Below are 17,469 nucleotides of genomic sequence, written 5' to 3' on the forward strand. Positions count from 1 at the left end.
TCAAACTAGATGAAAATGTTCGTCGAGACAAACTTGAAAAAGGCTTGAAAAAGACGGTCCAGAAAGTTTGAAGTAGTTTTAAAAGTGTGTAGTTTGAAGGTTTTCAGTTTGAATGTAAGTTTTAGTTTAGTAGATAGATAGATAGATAGATAGAGTATATTGGTAGTATGATTTAACAGTGTTAGCATGATTTAGCATGTTTGCTAATATGTTGCGAGCATGATTTAACATGTTGCTAGCATTAATTAGCATGTTGCTAGCATGATTTAGCATTTTGCTAAGATAATTTAGCATGTTGCAAGCATGATCTAACACACTGCTAGCACGATTTAGCATTTTGCTAGCATGTTGCTAACATGATTTAACACATTGCTATCATGTTGTTAGTATTATTTAACATGTAGCTAGCATGATTTAGCATGTTTCTAGCATGATTTAACAAATTGTTACCATGATTTAGTATGTTTCTAGCATTTTGTTAGCATGATTTAACATGTTGCTAGCATTATTTAACATGTGCTAGCATGATTTAACACATTGCTAGCATTATTTAACACATTACTAGTATGATTTAGCATGTTTCTAGCATGATTTACATGTTGCTAACATGATTTAGCATTTTGTTAGCATGATTTAGCAACATTGCTGCCATGATTTAACATGTTGATAACATGTTGTTAGCATGATTTAACATGTTTCTAACATGATTTAGCATGTTGCTAGCATGATTTAACAGGTTGTTAGCATGATTTAACATGTTGCTAGCATTATTTAGCATGTTGCTAGCATTATTTAACATGTTGCTAGCATTATTTAAGATGTTTCTAACAAGACTTAGCATGTTGCTAGCATTATTTAACATGTTGCTAGCATTATGATTTAGCATTTTGCTAACGTGATTCAACATATTTCTAGCATTATTTAGCATGTTAACATGATTCAACATATTTCTAGCATTATTTAGCATGTTGTTAGCATGATTTAACATGTTGCTAGCATGATTTATCATGTTGTTAGCATTATTTAACATGTTGCTAGCATGATTTAAGATGTTGCTAACAAGACTTAGCATGTTTGCTAGCATGATTTAAGATGTTGCTAGCATGATTTAGCATTTTGTTAACATGATTCAACATATTTCTAGCATTATTTAGCATGTTGTTAGCATGATTTAGCATTTTGCTAGCATGATTTAGATATAGATCATAAATGTTTCTTGATCAGCAAATCATCATGATGCTGAAAATTCAGTTTTGGTACAAAGAAAACAGATATTTTAAATTATAATATTATTTCACATTTTAACTGTATTTTTGATCAAAAAAAATGCAGGAAGAGACTCAAAAACATTATAAACCCCAAACTTATGAGCTGAGAGAATCATTTTCCATCATAAATCAGGTAATAATATCAAGCTAGCATTAGCGCTATTCTTCCCCTTTCTCTACCTCCAGACGGGTTTGACCGTTTTATCACGTGACCCGCGAATGAACACAGAGTTTTCCGAGACGGCGGAGCTGCTCTTCCTCAGACGGCCAGCAGGGGTCTGCGAGAGCCTGAGCGGCGGCGTCTGCGTCACCGGAGGCGGTTTTGGTGCGGCCTTCGGCTGGTTTCCAGGAGCGATGGTGTTGCGTGTTGCGGACGCCACGGTGTTGCGAGCGAAGCCGGGAGGTTTGATGGTGGAGTCGCGTGCAGAGGTTCGAGGGCTGTGGCGGTCGAGTGTAGCGCGACACATCTTCTCCTGCGGCGGCGGCCGGACCGCTTGTGTTTTCTTGGCGGGAATCTGCGTCCTGAGAGGAACAACCTTCCTCAAACATGATGATGATGATGAAGATGAAGATGGTTTAGTGGAAGATGAAGGCGATGGTCTGTTTTTAGAGCCGACGGCTCGTTTGCTGTTTGTCTGGATCGATTGTGTTGCTTCGGCGCTTTCACTTGTAGGCTTGACGTTATCTTTAGTTGTGTTCTCTGATTCTTTACGATTGTCATTCATCACCTCTAAATCTGTTTGAGAAGGGTCAAAGGTCACGTTTGGGGTCACTTCTGTATTTCTGTATTGTGTTTGCTCGTTATTCTGTGGTTCCTCTATGGAAAGACTCTTATTTTGTATCTCTGGCTCTTCTGTCATGATGCTGTTGTGCTCAATGGAGAGTGAGTGTATAGGAGGAAGTACATCCGCTCCACAAGGGTCAAAGGTCATGTTCTTCTGTTGCCGTGAGCGACGAGAACTGCTGAAGCGCAGCGGCGAACTGTGAGGGCTCGTCGTCAGCAGCTCTAGAAGCCCCTCCCTCTTTAACGCCACCTCCACGTCTGCTTCGCTATTGGACCGCAAGCCGAAGACCCCGCCCACACCCTCGTGCCCCGCCCACGAGTGACGCTTGTCCTCCGACTCCTTCAGACGCTTGCGCCGAGACTCCTCCCACATTCCTCGCTCCACGTTCTCCTGTGGAGATTAACAGAATGAGTTTAAGTTAGCTGGAATAAACTACACCGGGGGGGTGAACAAAGGGAGTGCTAGGGGTAAAAGAGAAAAACAATATAAAAATGTAAAAATAAATAAATAACAATAATAATAAAGATTAAATGAATTAAAATAAACATTAAATATAGAAATAAATACAATTATATTTAAATAAATAAATATTAAAATAAACAAAACTATATTAAAATAAATGCATAAATAATTACATTAAAATGAATAATAATACATAATATATATCAATATATATATATATATATATATATATATATATATATAAGTAAACATTAAAAGTAGAATAAATAAATATATAAGTAAATAAATAATACATTTATCAGTACAGTACTGTAGAAAAAAAGTTAAAAGGACAACTATAACGCCTCCTTCACAAGATGTAATATAAGTCTCTGGTGTCTCCAGAATGTGTCTGTGAAGTTTCAGCTCAAAATCCCCCACAGATCATTTATTATAGCTTGTCAAATTTGCCCCGATTTGGGTGTGAGCAAAAACACACCGTTTTGTGTGTCCCTTTAAATGCAAATGAGCTGCTGCTCCAGAAGAGGGCGGAGCTTTAACAGCTCAACAACAACAAAGCTGGAGAATCTCACGCAGCCAAAATGACGAAAGTGTTCAGCCTTACATTGTTCAAACCGGAGTCGACACTGATGGAGAGACTCAGGAAGAAGTTACAACTTTTAGACGTTTCTGAATGGTTAGTGGATAAATTGATGTAGTTGCTGTGGAGTTGATTCAACTCATCCACTAGCATGTGCCGTCATGTTCATCTTTTGTGTTGAATTGACCCTCGTTTGTGAAGCAGTCCGGCGTAAAATGACGGCATGACAACAACACTCTACTACAACAACTCTTCCTCTTCTCTAAAGCAGCCCAACATGACCCCGCCCCCTTTGTTGTGTGTTCTCGGGGGCGGGGTTTATGTAAATTTTAGGGTTTGTGATGTCACTAACCCAGGAAGAAGCTCGTTGTAGTCCCTACCAGCCGTTTGTTGTAGTCCTTAAACAGTGATTTCTGTAAAGTAAATATCTCCCTTTGCATTGAACTTTGAGCGTTGTAACTTTGCAGATGTTGTTTATGATCAAACAGCAACATTACACACTAACTAAAAGTGTGTAACCACCCCTTTAAAGTAGTCTAAACTGGGTCTTGAAACATGAAAATATCTCGCTGGCATGCATGGTAAGATAAAAGAAATTAGAGTTGTTTTTTATTAGATACCTGAACTGCTTTTTTGAATTTGGAGCAGAAATTCTGGAAAATTCTGAAGCACTCGTCCAGTTTGAAGATGTCTTTGTCTTCGCAGAAGAAATCGATCAGAGCGTCTCCTTCCCTGTGAAGCTCATCAATCCTGATCCTCAAATCCTCCAGAGCTTCAGCAGTGCTCTGAAACACACCATCAGTGGTGCAATTGAACAAAATTATATTTAAAATCAGAGAAAAAAGTCATAGAGGCCAGGTAAAGGGTCAGAGGTCACCTTCAGGAAGGACTGCAGCTGCGTCAGGAGCTCTTCATCTGTGTGGATGTGCTGCTCTAAATCATCAACTCTTCTGCTCAGAGAATGAAACTCTGTATGGATGCTGTCAACACACACTCTACACACACACACACACACAGGTTTGTACAGTAGACTTGCATTATTTCTATATCTGGTTAATGATATTTTATGATATAATTCTGTTGTGTTTCTGTTTACCCTTATAGGGTCTTTGGGGTCTTTTTAGACCCGAAACAACGTTTGCTCAAATAAAAAAAAAAGTTCTCTTTGTCCAAATGACATGAAACTTTGTACAGTTGTTCACACTTTCTAGATCTACAAATAAAAAAAATGGAGCAATATCTTGTTTTTATGTTAGTGTAGAAAAAAAAAGTCACACTCAGGGTCTTTGGGGTCTCCAGACAACATAATGTAATTTTGTAACAAAATAATTGTTTTTAAAAAAACAAATGCAATTTTAATTATTAATGTTTTTACTTCATATTTGTGCAGTTTTTGGAGGATTTATCATATCATTTAAATTTATATAAATAAATTAAAAATATTTTTTTAAATAGGTTTTTATACAAAAACAGCTTTTTATGTAAAATTCACTTTATAAAAGACCCACATTTCTAACTTTCATTCATGGGGATAACATGGATAATTTGACATGGTTTAGTGTGAGATTTTTGCCCATCTTTTGGAAAATGCAGTTTTAAAAGTAAAAAATGATCACTTTATCCAGTAGATGGCAGCAGAGCTCCACTATTTGCTGTTTGACTGACTGAAAGACGTCTTTACAAAAGTATTGTTCAGTTGGATTTATAGCTAAATATTATGAAATCACAATTGTAACAATAAAAGCTACTTTTTGTCAAAATTTAGCATTTTTTTTGTACTGAAAAAAAAAAAAGTTTTTCAAAAATGTTGATTCTGAGGATGAATTTTGTCAATTTTCTAAGTGGGGTCTCATCATAATGTAACAATATTGAAAAACTGATTTTTTTCATTACAAAAAATACTAAACTTTGACAAAAAGTAGCTTTTATTGTTATAATTGTGATTTCATAATACTGAAACTGAAAATACTTGTGAAAAGACGTCTTTCAGTCAGTCAAACAGCAAATAGTGGAGCTCTGCTGCCATCTACTGGATAAAGTGATCTTTTTTTAACTTTTAAAACTGCATTTTCCAAAAGATGGACAAAAATCTCACACTAAACCATGTCAAATTATCCATGTTATCCCCATGAATGAAAGTTAGAAATGTGGGTCTTTTATAAAGTGTTTTTGTATAAAAACCTATTTTAAAAAATATTTTTTTATTTATTTATATAAATTTAAAAAATATGATAAATCCTCCAAAAACTGCACAAATGTGGAGTAAAAACATTAATAAACAGAGTAAAATTACATTTGTTTAAAAAAAAACAATTATTTTGTTACAAAATTACATTTTGTTGCATGGAGACCCCAAAGACCCTGAGTGTGCTTCCCAAACGAAGGGTTAAATATGTCTTTATAGTATTGATTGATTGATTCTCACCGAGCCGCTTGCTGAACATGCAGAAGTTTCTCTGGAAACATGAGCAGATCTTTCTTCTGAGCCTCCTGTAAAGTGCATGAGATGCTCTGATCTTTGCGTTTCATAAAACAACACGTGTGTATTTTGTGTCACATTATAGAGACCAGATCAGACCGACACTTACCAGAGCGACAAAGTGCAGCAGGTTCATTCCAGGTTTGTTGGCTTTAGTGTCGGCCAGAGACGGCAGAGAGGAGAGTCTGAAGCCCACGGCATTACCGGCAGACCCACCCTGAGAGAGTGTATATTTCAGGGTAATATCTGCATTACTTTCACAGTAGGACGTCTCTCGAATCTAACTGCACTCTCAGAAATGTATGGTAAATCTTCACACTGAAACGCATCCTAAGCTAGGCTACAGTTCTGCTCATAAGTTTCTTACCCCTTGCAGAATATACAACATTTTAATAATTTTAACAAAATAAGAGGAATCATAAAAATTGCATGTTATTTTTATCTAGTCCTGTCCTGAATAAGCTTATTTAATTTAAGAATTGCATGACAAAAACTTGAAATTCAGACTTTTTTTCTAGCAATTGCAAGTTTATATCTCACAATGTCTCGTAATTTTGACTTTTTTTCTGGAAAATTGAGAATTTATATCTCACAGTTCTGATTTTATAACTCACAATTGCAACTTTATAGCACCAATTCTCCTTGTTTTTGTGTTAGCATTTTGATCAAAGCATCTGTTTAATGCATAAATGTGAATGTAATCTTAGCTTGGTTAATTATGAGCTTTATTAACATGTGTAAAAGTGCTTGACTCACAGCGTTCATGATGTTCCCAGCTTGCAGCACTAAATGAAGGACATCGTGAAGCTCCTCACAGTTCAGCAGCTCTATAGCATAAGAGATCATCAGCAGAAAGTGTTTAGTATTTATAAACCTCACGACACAGTATTTAGACATTAAGAAAGCAGGATCACCGTTAATGGCGGTCAGGACAATGGCGATGTCGTGCTTCATGGCTGTGTATGAAGGGAAAAACTCTTCCTTTAGCAGCAGAGCCTTGAGACGCACCTCATACCTGCAGACACGCAGAAGAACCAGCTTACAGAAGACCTGGACCAGGCCTGACCACACGCTTCTGTCTTTCACTGAGTACCTGGGTAAATGAATGAGCTGGAGTACGAAGGCATCGGGCGGCGGCAGGTCTTTGGGGTTCCCGCTGAACGCCTGTAGCTTCTTCACCTGTCAATCAATCAATCAATCATAAAGCAATAATCTGCTCGATTAATCGATGGTGTCTTTACCTCGTCCTCCTCCGGCAGGAGCTTCAGCAGCTCTCGGAGAGACTCCACACTGAAGACGCCCGTGTGTCCATGAAGAACATTGTCCAGAAGACTCTCACTGGATCTGGACATACAGAGACCGGAGGATGAATGAGAGCGAAGGAATGAAACACACACACACACACACACACACACACACACACACACACTCCAGGCTTACTTTTTGAAGTGTTTAAGGAAAATGGCGATATTCAAGCTTCTCTTGGAGTCCAGGATGCTGATCTAAAACACACACACACACACACACACACACACACACACACACACACACACACACACACACACATTAATGCTGTTCGTCATACTCATCATTAAAGTAATCAAACCATTTTCATTTTAAAATTTTAGTAATTTTATTGTTTTAGTCAGTTTATATAAATATACACACTTAGTTTTTATTATTTTAAATTATTTTTATATTTTCCATTTTAATTTTAGTAAGTTTTTTTGTCATTTATTATTTTATTATTATTTTCTATATAGTTTTATTAATATTTTGAATTAGTTTTTATATATTTTCATTTTGATTTGTTAAACATTTTGCTGTGTTTTTGTCATGTTTTTAGTTTAGTTTGAATACATATTTTAATTAATATTTTGAAGTCATTTTAATATTTTCCATTTTAATTTTAGTTAGTTTTAGTAGTTTTTGTCATTTTTTATTAGTTTTTGTATTTTAATGTCTATGTAGTTCTATTAATATTTTGAATTAGTTGTTATATATTTTCATTTTGATTTGTTTAACATTTTGCTGTTTTTGTCCTTTTTTAGTTTAGTTTGAATACATATTTTGAATTCATTTTAATATTTTCCATTTTAATTTTAGTTAGTTTTAGTAGATTTTGTCATTTTTTATTAGTTTTTGTTTTTTAATGTCTATATAGTTTTATTAATATTTTGAATTAGTTTTTATATATTTTCAATTTGATTTGTTTAACATTTTGCTGTTTTTGTCCTTTTTTAGTTTAGTTTAAATACATATTTTAATTAATATTTTGAATTAATTTTAATATTTTCCATTTTAATTTTAGTACATTTTAGTAGATTTTGTCATTTTTTATTAGTTTTTGTTTTTTAATGTCTATATAGTTTTATTAATATTTTGAATTAGTTGTTATATATTTTCATTTTGATTTGTTAAACATTTTGCTGTGTTTTTGTCATTTTTTTAGTTTAGTTTGAATACATATTTTGAATTCATTTTAATATTTTCCATTTTAATTTTAGTTAGTTTTAGTAGATTTTGTCATTTTTTATTAGTTTTTGTTTTTTAATGTCTATATAGTTTTATTAATATTTTGAATTAGTTTTTATATATTTTCAATTTGATTTGTTTAACATTTTGCTGTTTTTGTCCTTTTTTAGTTTAGTTTAAATACATATTTTAATTAATATTTTGAATTAATTTTAATATTTTCCATTTTAATTTTAGTACATTTTAGTAGATTTTGTCATTTTTTATTAGTTTTTGTTTTTTAATGTCTATATAGTTTTATTAATATTTTGAATTAGTTGTTATATATTTTCATTTTGATTTGTTAAACATTTTGCTGTGTTTTTGTCATTTTTTTAGTTTAGTTTGAATACATATTTTGAATTAATTTTAATATTTTCCATTTTAATTTTAGTTAGTTTTAGTAGTTTTTGTCATTTTTTATTAGTTTTTGTTTTTTAATGTCTATATAGTTTTATTAATATTTTGAATTAGTTTTTATATACTTTCATTTTGATTTGTTTAACATTTTGCTGTTTTTGTCCTTTTTTAGTTTAGTTTAAATACATATTTTAATTAATATTTTGAATTAATTTTAATATTTTCCATTTTAATTTTAGTACATTTTAGTAGTTTTTGTCATTTTTTTATTAGTTTTTGTTTTTTAATGTCTATATAGTTTTATTAATATTTTGAATTAGTTTTTATATACTTTCATTTTGATTTGTTTAACATTTTGCTGTTTTTGTCCTTTTTTAGTTTAGTTTAAATACATATTTTAATTAATATTTTGAATTAATTTTAATATTTTCCATTTTAATTTTAGTACATTTTAGTAGTTTTTGTCATTTTTTTATTAGTTTTTGTTTTTTAATGTCTATATAGTTTTATTAATATTTTGAATTAGTTGTTATATATTTTCATTTTGATTTGTTTAACATTTTGCTGTTTTTGTCCTTTTTTAGTTTAGTTTGAATACATATTTTGAATTCATTTTAATATTTTCCATTTTAATTTTAGTTAGTTTTAGTAGATTTTGTCATTTTTTATTAGTTTTTGTTTTTTAATGTCTATATAGTTTTATTAATATTTTGAATTAGTTTTTATATATTTTCAATTTGATTTGTTTAACATTTTGCTGTTTTTGTCCTTTTTTAGTTTAGTTTAAATACATATTTTAATTAATATTTTGAATTAATTTTAATATTTTCCATTTTAATTTTAGTACATTTTAGTAGATTTTGTCATTTTTTATTAGTTTTTGTTTTTTAATGTCTATATAGTTTTATTAATATTTTGAATTAGTTGTTATATATTTTCATTTTGATTTGTTTAACATTTTGCTGTTTTTGTCCTTTTTTAGTTTAGTTTGAATACATATTTTGAATTCATTTTAATATTTTCCATTTTAATTTTAGTACATTTTAGTAGATTTTGTCATTTTTTATTAGTTTTTGTATTTTAATGTCTATATAGTTTTATTAATATTTTGAATTAGTTGTTATATATTTTCATTTTGATTTGTTTAACATTTTGCTGTTTTTGTCCTTTTTTAGTTTAGTTTGAATACATATTTTGAATTCATTTTAATATTTTCCATTTTAATTTTAGTTAGTTTTAGTAGATTTTGTCATTTTTTATTAGTTTTTGTTTTTTAATGTCTATATAGTTTTATTAATATTTTGAATTAGTTGTTATATATTTTCATTTTGATTTGTTAAACATTTTGCTGTGTTTTTGTCATTTTTTTAGTTTAGTTTGAATACATATTTTGAATTAATTTTAATATTTTCCATTTTAATTTTAGTTAGTTTTTGTAGTTTTTCTCATTTTTTATTAGTTTTTGTTTTTTAATGTCTATATAGTTTTATTAATATTTTGAATTAGTTTTTATATATTTTCAATTTGATTTGTTTAACATTTTGCTGTTTTTGTCCTTTTTTAGTTTAGTTTAAATACATATTTTTATTAATATTTTGAATTCATTTTAATATTTTTTGTTTTCATTTTAGCAGTTTTGTTGTGCTTTTGATATTTGTATTAGTGTTTGTTTGTTTTTTAATGTCTATGTAGTTTTTAATAACATTTTAAAATAGTTTTTATTTTATATTTTCCATATTCATTTCAATTTTAGTTAAAGTTTTGCTGTGTTTTTGTCAGGTTTTGTTTTTCTTCATTTTTTTGATGTCTATATACTTTCGATTAGTATTTTAAATTCATTTTTATTTTTCTATATTTTTCGTTTTTATATTAATTTTACTTAAAGTTTTATTTTTTGTGCTTACTAGTTTTTTTAACATTTCTAAAGTTTTTATTAGTATTCTGAATTAGTTTTTATTTTATATTTTCATTTTAGTTAAAGTTTTAGTTTTTTTGGTTTTTGCTTTTTTGTAAATGTCTATTTTTATCTATTTTAGTACTTCAACTCAAACTAATGTAATAAGTTTAATTTTATATATATATATTTTATTTTATTTCAGTAAAATTCTATTTAACAAAAATGTTTATTAGTAGATATTTTTTTATATATTTTCATTTTGTCCTTTTTTTGTTTAGTTTAAATACATATTTTAATTAATATTTTGAATTTATTTTAATATTTTCCGTTTTAATTTTAGTTATATTTAGTAGTTATATTATATTATTATATTTAGAAGTTTTGTTGTGCTTTTGAAAAATAAATATTTTTATTAGTGTTTGTTTGTTTTTTAATGTCTATGTAGTTTTTAATAACATTTTAAAATAGTTTTTATTTTATATTTTCCGTATTCATTTTAATTTTAGTTAAAGTTTAGTAGTTTCGCTGTTTTTGTCAGGTTTTGTTTTTCTTCATTTTTTTAATATGTCTATGTACTTTTAATTAGTATTTTAAATTCGTTTTCATATTAATTTTACTTAGTTTTATTTTTTGTGCTCATTAGTTTTTTTTAAAAAACATTTCTAAAGTTTTTATTAGTATTCTGAGTTAGTTTTTATTTTATATATTCATTTTAGTTGAAGTTTCAGGTTTTTTTTTTTTTTTTTGTAAATGTCTATTTTTATCTATTTAAGTACTTCAACTTAAACTAATGTAACATGTTTAATTCTTGATATATATATATATATTTATTTTTTATTTCAGTAAAACTCTATTTAACAGAAATGTTTATTAATGGTTTGAGTTTTAGTTTCAGGACTCCTCATGTTTTGTCTCACCTGCGGTCTGAGATCTCTCACAGAAGCTCGTCCGACAGTCTTCCCGCCGGTCGCAGTGGGAGTCGGAGTGTCCTGGTGTTGTCCGAACAGCTCCTCGATGGCTCTGATGTCGATGTGGAACGCCGGCTCCCTGCTCTGCCGTCCGAGAGTCCACAGGTTCGGCCCGTCATGCTGTTTGACGCGATCTTCAGGAATCGGTTTCCAATAGAAGCTCCTCACCCTCCTCTTCCTCTCCACAGAGTTTTCCACAGGTAGGGGCGGAGGAAGGGGAGGAGCCGGGGGCGGGGCACTGATGGGGGAGTGGCCATGTAATAAAACAACATCCCCGCCCTCATCATCAAAACTCCGGCTCTCATTGGCCAACGAGACACTGCTCATAGTATATGTGGGTGGGGTCAGAAAATGAGCGCTAGTTCACTGCATGACATCATCAGGGTGTTTCTTAAAGCCACGCCCCCTACAGATTCAACCAACATTCTGTAATAGGAGAATTAACACAAAACACATTCATTAACGAAACACAAATCAAACTGTAAATGTTCTGAAGAACAACATGAGGAATCCTCTGGCATTCGTGCGCAATTAAACGCACTTCAGTGACGATACAAACACACTGAGGACCCAATAAACGACAAACTCATCATTGTTTTATAGGACACACTTCCGGTTTATCCTAAATAATGTAGGAGCAGTTACACAAGCACGAGCGGAGAGCATCCATGTGCATTTGTGTGCTTTTCCAATCCAATTGTTCCTAAATTAGAGTATATAAATGACACTTTTAAGGATATTGAGAGTTTAATTCAGATATTTACGTCTAATACATCTATATGCTGACGTCATGTGACTTTATGAGATGACATCATGGCGTCAACGGTTTATTACGGAACAAAATATCAACTCATATCGGTGCTTTTGCACACAGCAAATATTTACACAGAGGCACAAACTCAACCGTCTGTGTGGAAATTATGCATAACATACAATCATCATTTCAATATTTCAATATGTTTTAACTTTGCCCTCATTTGTCAAACTAAATAGTTCAATTAAACTAATCACTTACATGAATAAATCAGACATCAGCAACAGAAATAATTCACCATCATCAGCGTGTTTCACCAAATGATGCTCTCGGTGATGAATATGATGTTTTTTTTTTACTGTTTGCAAGAACAAACCCACAATTTCTCAATATAATAACGTTCAAAAATATGCTGTAACATATTTTATACATAAACTGCCCTCAGTGGAATGAATAAATAACTGAAGAAATCTTCCTATTGGAGTAAATTTCATGATTAAACTGAGAAAACAATCAAGAAGACAAACAACTAAGCGCAAGTAAACTCAACTAAAGTCGCGTTTGAACATCTGAATCATGAAGATAACGCTTATATTTGATCTAAGTTCCTCATGAAAACTGTAATACGTAACATACAATAGTATAATATATTAACAACTGATCATTGATGAAGAAAATAAACGTACCTTTATGTGCTAATGAATATGCTTCAGTCACAGCACTTTAACTGATCATGACTGTAACAGAAATCATGCGAATTATGAAATATTTTCATAAGTAAATAATTAATTATCCATTAAAAATTAAGGAAAGTGAATATTCTGTGCGTCCGTTGAGTCTGACAGGAGCTCGCGCATGCGCACACACACGCACAAACGCGCGCGCACACAAACACTTCAGTAAAACACTACAGTCGAATCTAAAGCAGAGTAGTGAACAACAATCATGGCATAAAATGATGTGAACTGCAAATGTTGTAATTTTAAAGCAGACATGTAAACGATCTCGAGTGTGTGTGTGTGTGTGTGTGTGTGTGTGTGTGTGTGTGTGTGTGTGTGTGTGTGTGTGTGTGTGTGAGAGAGACTGATAACAGCTCTGCCCGTCACACCCAACATCAGTAAACTGTCAGTCATGCCATTTTCAGTGCGTTTTATCATTTGAGTGATTGTTTTACACACAAAATTTGCTGAAGAATTTATAAATTTTGTGGTCAGAATTACCCAGAAGGTCATCTCCATTGTTAATCCTTTTTACTTTTAATTAAAAAAAAAAATTAAAACAAAAAATGAACCTTTCACTAAAGTAAAACTAATAAAAATGGAGGAGAATTTCTTTATGAAATAAATATTTTTCATTAACACACATTGACCACAGTTAATTAAACAAAACAACTTGTGGAGCTGTTTGATCATTATTTTTAAGGTTTTCTGACCCAGAGACTCAACTAATCTCTGCAATTCTCCAGCTGTGATCCTTGGAGAGTCTTTGGCCTCTCAAACTCACCGTCGTTAGGACGATATAGACACACGTCCTCTTCCAGGGAGATTCGTAACATCTTTAGTTGATTGGAACTTCTTAAAGGGGTGATTGATTATGATTTGACTTTTTTAACTTTAGTTAGTGTGTAATGTTGCTGTTTGATCATAAACAACATCTGCAAATTTACGACACTCAAAGTTCAATGCAAAGAGAGATATTTTCTTTTACAGAAATCGCTTTTTAAGGACGATAACAAACAGCTGGTAGGGATTACAAGGAGATTCTTCCCGGGTTAGTGACATCACAAACCCTAAAATTTACATAAACCCCGCCCCCAAGAACACTCAACAAAGGGGGCGGGGCCATGTTGGGCTGCTTTAGAGAAGAGGAAGAGTTGTTGTAGTAGAGTGTTGTTGACATGCCGTCATTTTACGCCGGACTGCTTCACAAACGAGGGTCAATTCAACACAAAAGATGAACATGACGGCACATGCTAGTGGATGAGTTGAATCAACTCCACAGCAACTACATCAATTTATCCACTAACCATTCAGAAACGTCTAAAAGTTGTAACTTCTTCCTGAGTCTCTCCATCAGTGTCGACTCCGGTTTGAACAATGTAAGGCTGAACACTTTCGTCATTTTGTCTGCGTGAGATTCTCCAGCTTTGTTGTTGTTGAGCTGTTAAAGCTCCGCCCACTTCTGGAAAGCGGAGCTCATTTGCATTTAAAGGGACACACACAAAAACGGCGTGTTTTTGCCTCACACCCAAATAGGGGCAAATTTGACAAGCTATAATAAATGATCTGTGGGGGATTTTGAGCTGAAACTTCACAGACACATTCTGGAGACACCAGAGACTGATATTACATCTTACATCTCATTATAGGTCCGCTTTAATTACTACCCTGATGGTGGAAATGGGAATTTAGGGAATTTAAAGGAATTTGTGTTTCCTCATATTTATACTCCTGTGGAACAGGAAGTCATGACTAGACAATTTCATGCTCCAAGTCACCCTGGTGTGCTAAAAACTGTAGATATGAATGGGAATATACCTCAGAGATATTTTACTCATAAGAATTTCTAGGGGTGCCAATAATTGTGGCCAACATGTTTTAGAGAAAAACATTTAATAATGTCATTTTCCATTAATTAGTTTTACTTCAATGAAAAGTTAGATTTTTGTGATTTTTTTCTGAATGAAAGATCAGAAGAATAAACAATGCAGATTTATTTTCACAGCCTTCTTCGATCATATTTACCAATAATTCTGACTTTGACTGTAAAAATACAAAAAAACAAAAGAGGGGTTAGTAATAGGCCTAAATTAAAAACATATGTATTTGAAATGCATATAAAATTTTACAGTTTTAACAAACTGTGCATTTGTCAGAGAAACAGGTCAGATTTCTGTAATAAACTGAATGCATTTTAAATACACAATAATCCGATTTATTTATCATCAATAAATCCAATTTGTTTCATTCTCATACATTTTAATTAACTGAATATTGCCTGTTCCACAGCTAGTCATATTTTAACTGAATAAATTTAATTGAACAGGTTTACGCTGATTTGAAGGAATTTTAATAAATGCATTTTGACCATTTAAATCAAATAAAATAAAATCGATGTAAATAGTTAATAAACTATGCCAGTGCAGAAATCTGACCTGTTTCATGGATGTATGACATCAAGTTTATGTTAAATGGATGGAAATGTTATATGCAATTCAATTACTTAAATCATAATCTTCTTCTCTTTTTTTTTTAGCATATACCATTTAAATAAGGGAATATGTCAATCATTTTTACGGGATGAAAAACGAGGGACAGACTTGTACCTACCTCACACCCTCGTTCATTCCTGTCAGAAAGTAAACCTGGCACTACAGTATATTTTAACGGCTAATTCATAATGTTCTTTATTCAAAATGTCACTAATTTAAAGTCAAATTAGGCATGATCGGATTAAATAAAAGTCATTAATTTAATTCGTCGTGAAGAGAGCTGTCTCTCACCTTAAAAACTCTTCTCTCTGCGCGCGCTGGCGCGAAAAGTGTTTGCGCATGCGTCTTGTGCGTTTCTTTTTCAGTTGAAAAGGTTTCGTGATCGGATGATTTTAGTAAACTATGCTTCGTTACCTGATCTCGGAGTAGTTTTATAAATTTGTAGATACGTGTACACACATTTGAATAATAAAAAGGAAGAGTTAAAGTTCAAAGTCTGCATGATTAACCAAACTTAAAACAAAACAAACAAGCTCTACAATTTATTAAAATAACACATATTATAGAGACAATTCATATTTAATGGTATTAGATGCAATAGATTACTTTCAATAAAACATTTGTAATTGTTTGTAAAAGGTGTTTTTATTCATGAGTTTTCGTTGCATTTACACCTTTTTGACCAGCAGATGTCGCCAGCATGTGGTGTTTCAAGAAACAGCAAACCATTTTTGCCAAGCAGTTGGTTTAGTTGATTCAACGTTTCGAAAAGCTTCGTTGATCACTATCTGAGTTACTTACCAGGTAAAAAGGTTGCAGATTATACCCAGTTTGATTTCAGATCCAGTTTCTGATTGATTTTCTAGTCTATTCTCCCATCTAATGGTGATAATAACAGATCTGGATCTAGTTTCTACAGGATAAAACTGTGACAGAATTTTCATTTTAGGGTGAACTATCGCTTTAAGAAACCTTTATTTTTAAGAATGTAGCACTTCTGCTGCCTGTCCATTAATTAAATAATTAAACATCTCCTCACGGTCGTTTACACCCTTCAAGCATGTCTTTTCACCTCAGATGAAGCAGGCGTTTGAGGTGAATTATTGAGGGATGTTGGGATCACAGTTTATGAATAATATAATGAAGAAAAAAACGTGCTGAAGGCGATGAAGCTCTTGAGTTTTAAACTTGAATAAAACACGCTTGAGTTTGAGAACACAATTCTTCTACTGCAAAACTTCCTAGATAACAGGGAACGTTCTCAGAACTAACTTTAAACTTTATAATTATTTGTATTTATCTGAAGATGATGAGAAAATAACACACACTTCGTGTAGGTCAGCAAACTTTTACTGATGGCAAGTCGTAATTTGATTAATAGACTATATTTGCCAAAGCAACTACTGAAATGTTTCTTTAAGTTCTGTAAATAAATGTAGACTTATTAAAAACGTTTTTATTGTAAAGGTTTTTTCTCGTGTTTGCCGCGCCGGTCCCATGGTGTAATGGTTAGCACTCTGGACTTTGAATCCAGCGATCCGAGTTCAAATCTCGGTGGGACCTCGTCCTTTTCAGATGAATCAAAGAATTAGTAAGGAAGAAAACACAATAATGTGCTGAAAAAAAAATCATATTTGGAGACGGAGTGTTTTAAAAGAACTGGCCAGAACCAAAAGGTTGTATGTTGAAATCTTACTTATCCCACATTTTAAAACGAACTCAACCGTCCTTGATCAAGAAGGGAGATCGTCTCTTTAATGAAAAGCGCACATGCTATACAAAGTCATATGGTGAAACGTTAACCGTGTGGGCGACTCGTTATGCACCAATATAAAGACCAAGGTTACATCATTGAAAAAAATGAAGGAATGTCCTTCAAGGATTGTTCAAGACTTATACGTATTTAATAGACGCTTTAACGACTTACAGCAACGCAGAGCCAAAAATATCCGCAGTAGTTTATTCGCAGTGCCAGAAAGGAAACGATCAGGATTTTTGTGTGTACAAGTGTATTCCTTTGACTCCAGGAAAGCAGTGCGACTCATTCTTCATTCATATGAACAATACACTTTTATACATGACTCAGTTTCCAAAACGCTTTTCAAATAAATAAATGAAACGTTTGCATTTATTTAAGGATCCGTGAATCTTCCTCAGGAGCTTTAAAGGTCGAGTAGGCGATTTCAGAGAG

General features: G+C 32.1%; 1 protein-coding gene and 1 non-coding gene across 3 annotated transcripts; one reads left to right on the forward strand and one right to left on the reverse strand.

Moving 5' to 3' along the window:
* Positions 1 to 729: 729 nt before the first annotated feature.
* On the reverse strand, positions 730 to 15,575 carry LOC125260497 (FH2 domain-containing protein 1). Of its 2 annotated transcripts, none has more exons than XM_048178900.1 (13): positions 15,397 to 15,575; positions 12,754 to 12,804; positions 11,263 to 11,739; positions 7,015 to 7,076; positions 6,816 to 6,918; positions 6,668 to 6,753; positions 6,489 to 6,589; positions 6,331 to 6,401; positions 5,684 to 5,791; positions 5,521 to 5,585; positions 3,973 to 4,090; positions 3,716 to 3,880; positions 730 to 2,443 (listed from the first exon to the last, which is right to left on the reverse strand). In XM_048178900.1, exons 3-13 carry the CDS (start codon positions 11,638 to 11,640, stop codon positions 1,445 to 1,447), a joined length of 2,256 nt encoding a protein of 751 aa, XP_048034857.1. In that variant the 5' UTR covers positions 11,641 to 11,739; positions 12,754 to 12,804; positions 15,397 to 15,575; the 3' UTR covers positions 730 to 1,444. The 2 variants fall into 2 exon arrangements, with proteins under 2 accessions (XP_048034857.1, XP_048034856.1); XM_048178899.1 differs by lacking the exon at positions 15,397 to 15,575 and adding an exon at positions 12,329 to 12,425 and having other exon boundaries at positions 12,754 to 13,094.
* Positions 15,576 to 16,769: 1,194 nt separating this feature from the next.
* Positions 16,770 to 16,841, forward strand: trnaq-uug. The gene has a single exon. It is a non-coding gene; the product is annotated as a tRNA-Gln (tRNA).
* The last annotated feature ends 628 nt before the right edge of the window (positions 16,842 to 17,469 follow it).

Source organism: Megalobrama amblycephala, linkage group LG24 (genome assembly GCF_018812025.1).
Source record: "Megalobrama amblycephala isolate DHTTF-2021 linkage group LG24, ASM1881202v1, whole genome shotgun sequence".
In the NCBI taxonomy this organism is placed as follows: Eukaryota; Metazoa; Chordata; class Actinopteri; order Cypriniformes; family Xenocyprididae; genus Megalobrama; species Megalobrama amblycephala.

Excerpts from the sequence above, each read along its gene's own strand:
- LOC125260497 (XM_048178900.1), bottom strand. The coding sequence starts at position 11,640 with ATGAGCAGTGTCTCGTTGGCCAATGAGAGCCGGAGTTTTGATGATGAG. Across the intron at positions 6,754-6,815 it reads TCCTGCCGGAGGAGGACGAG|GTGAAGAAGCTACAGGCGTT; the intron begins GTAAAGACACCA and ends ATTGATTGACAG. Across the intron at positions 5,792-6,330 it reads CTGGGAACATCATGAACGCT|GGTGGGTCTGCCGGTAATGC; the intron begins GTGAGTCAAGCA and ends ACACTCTCTCAG.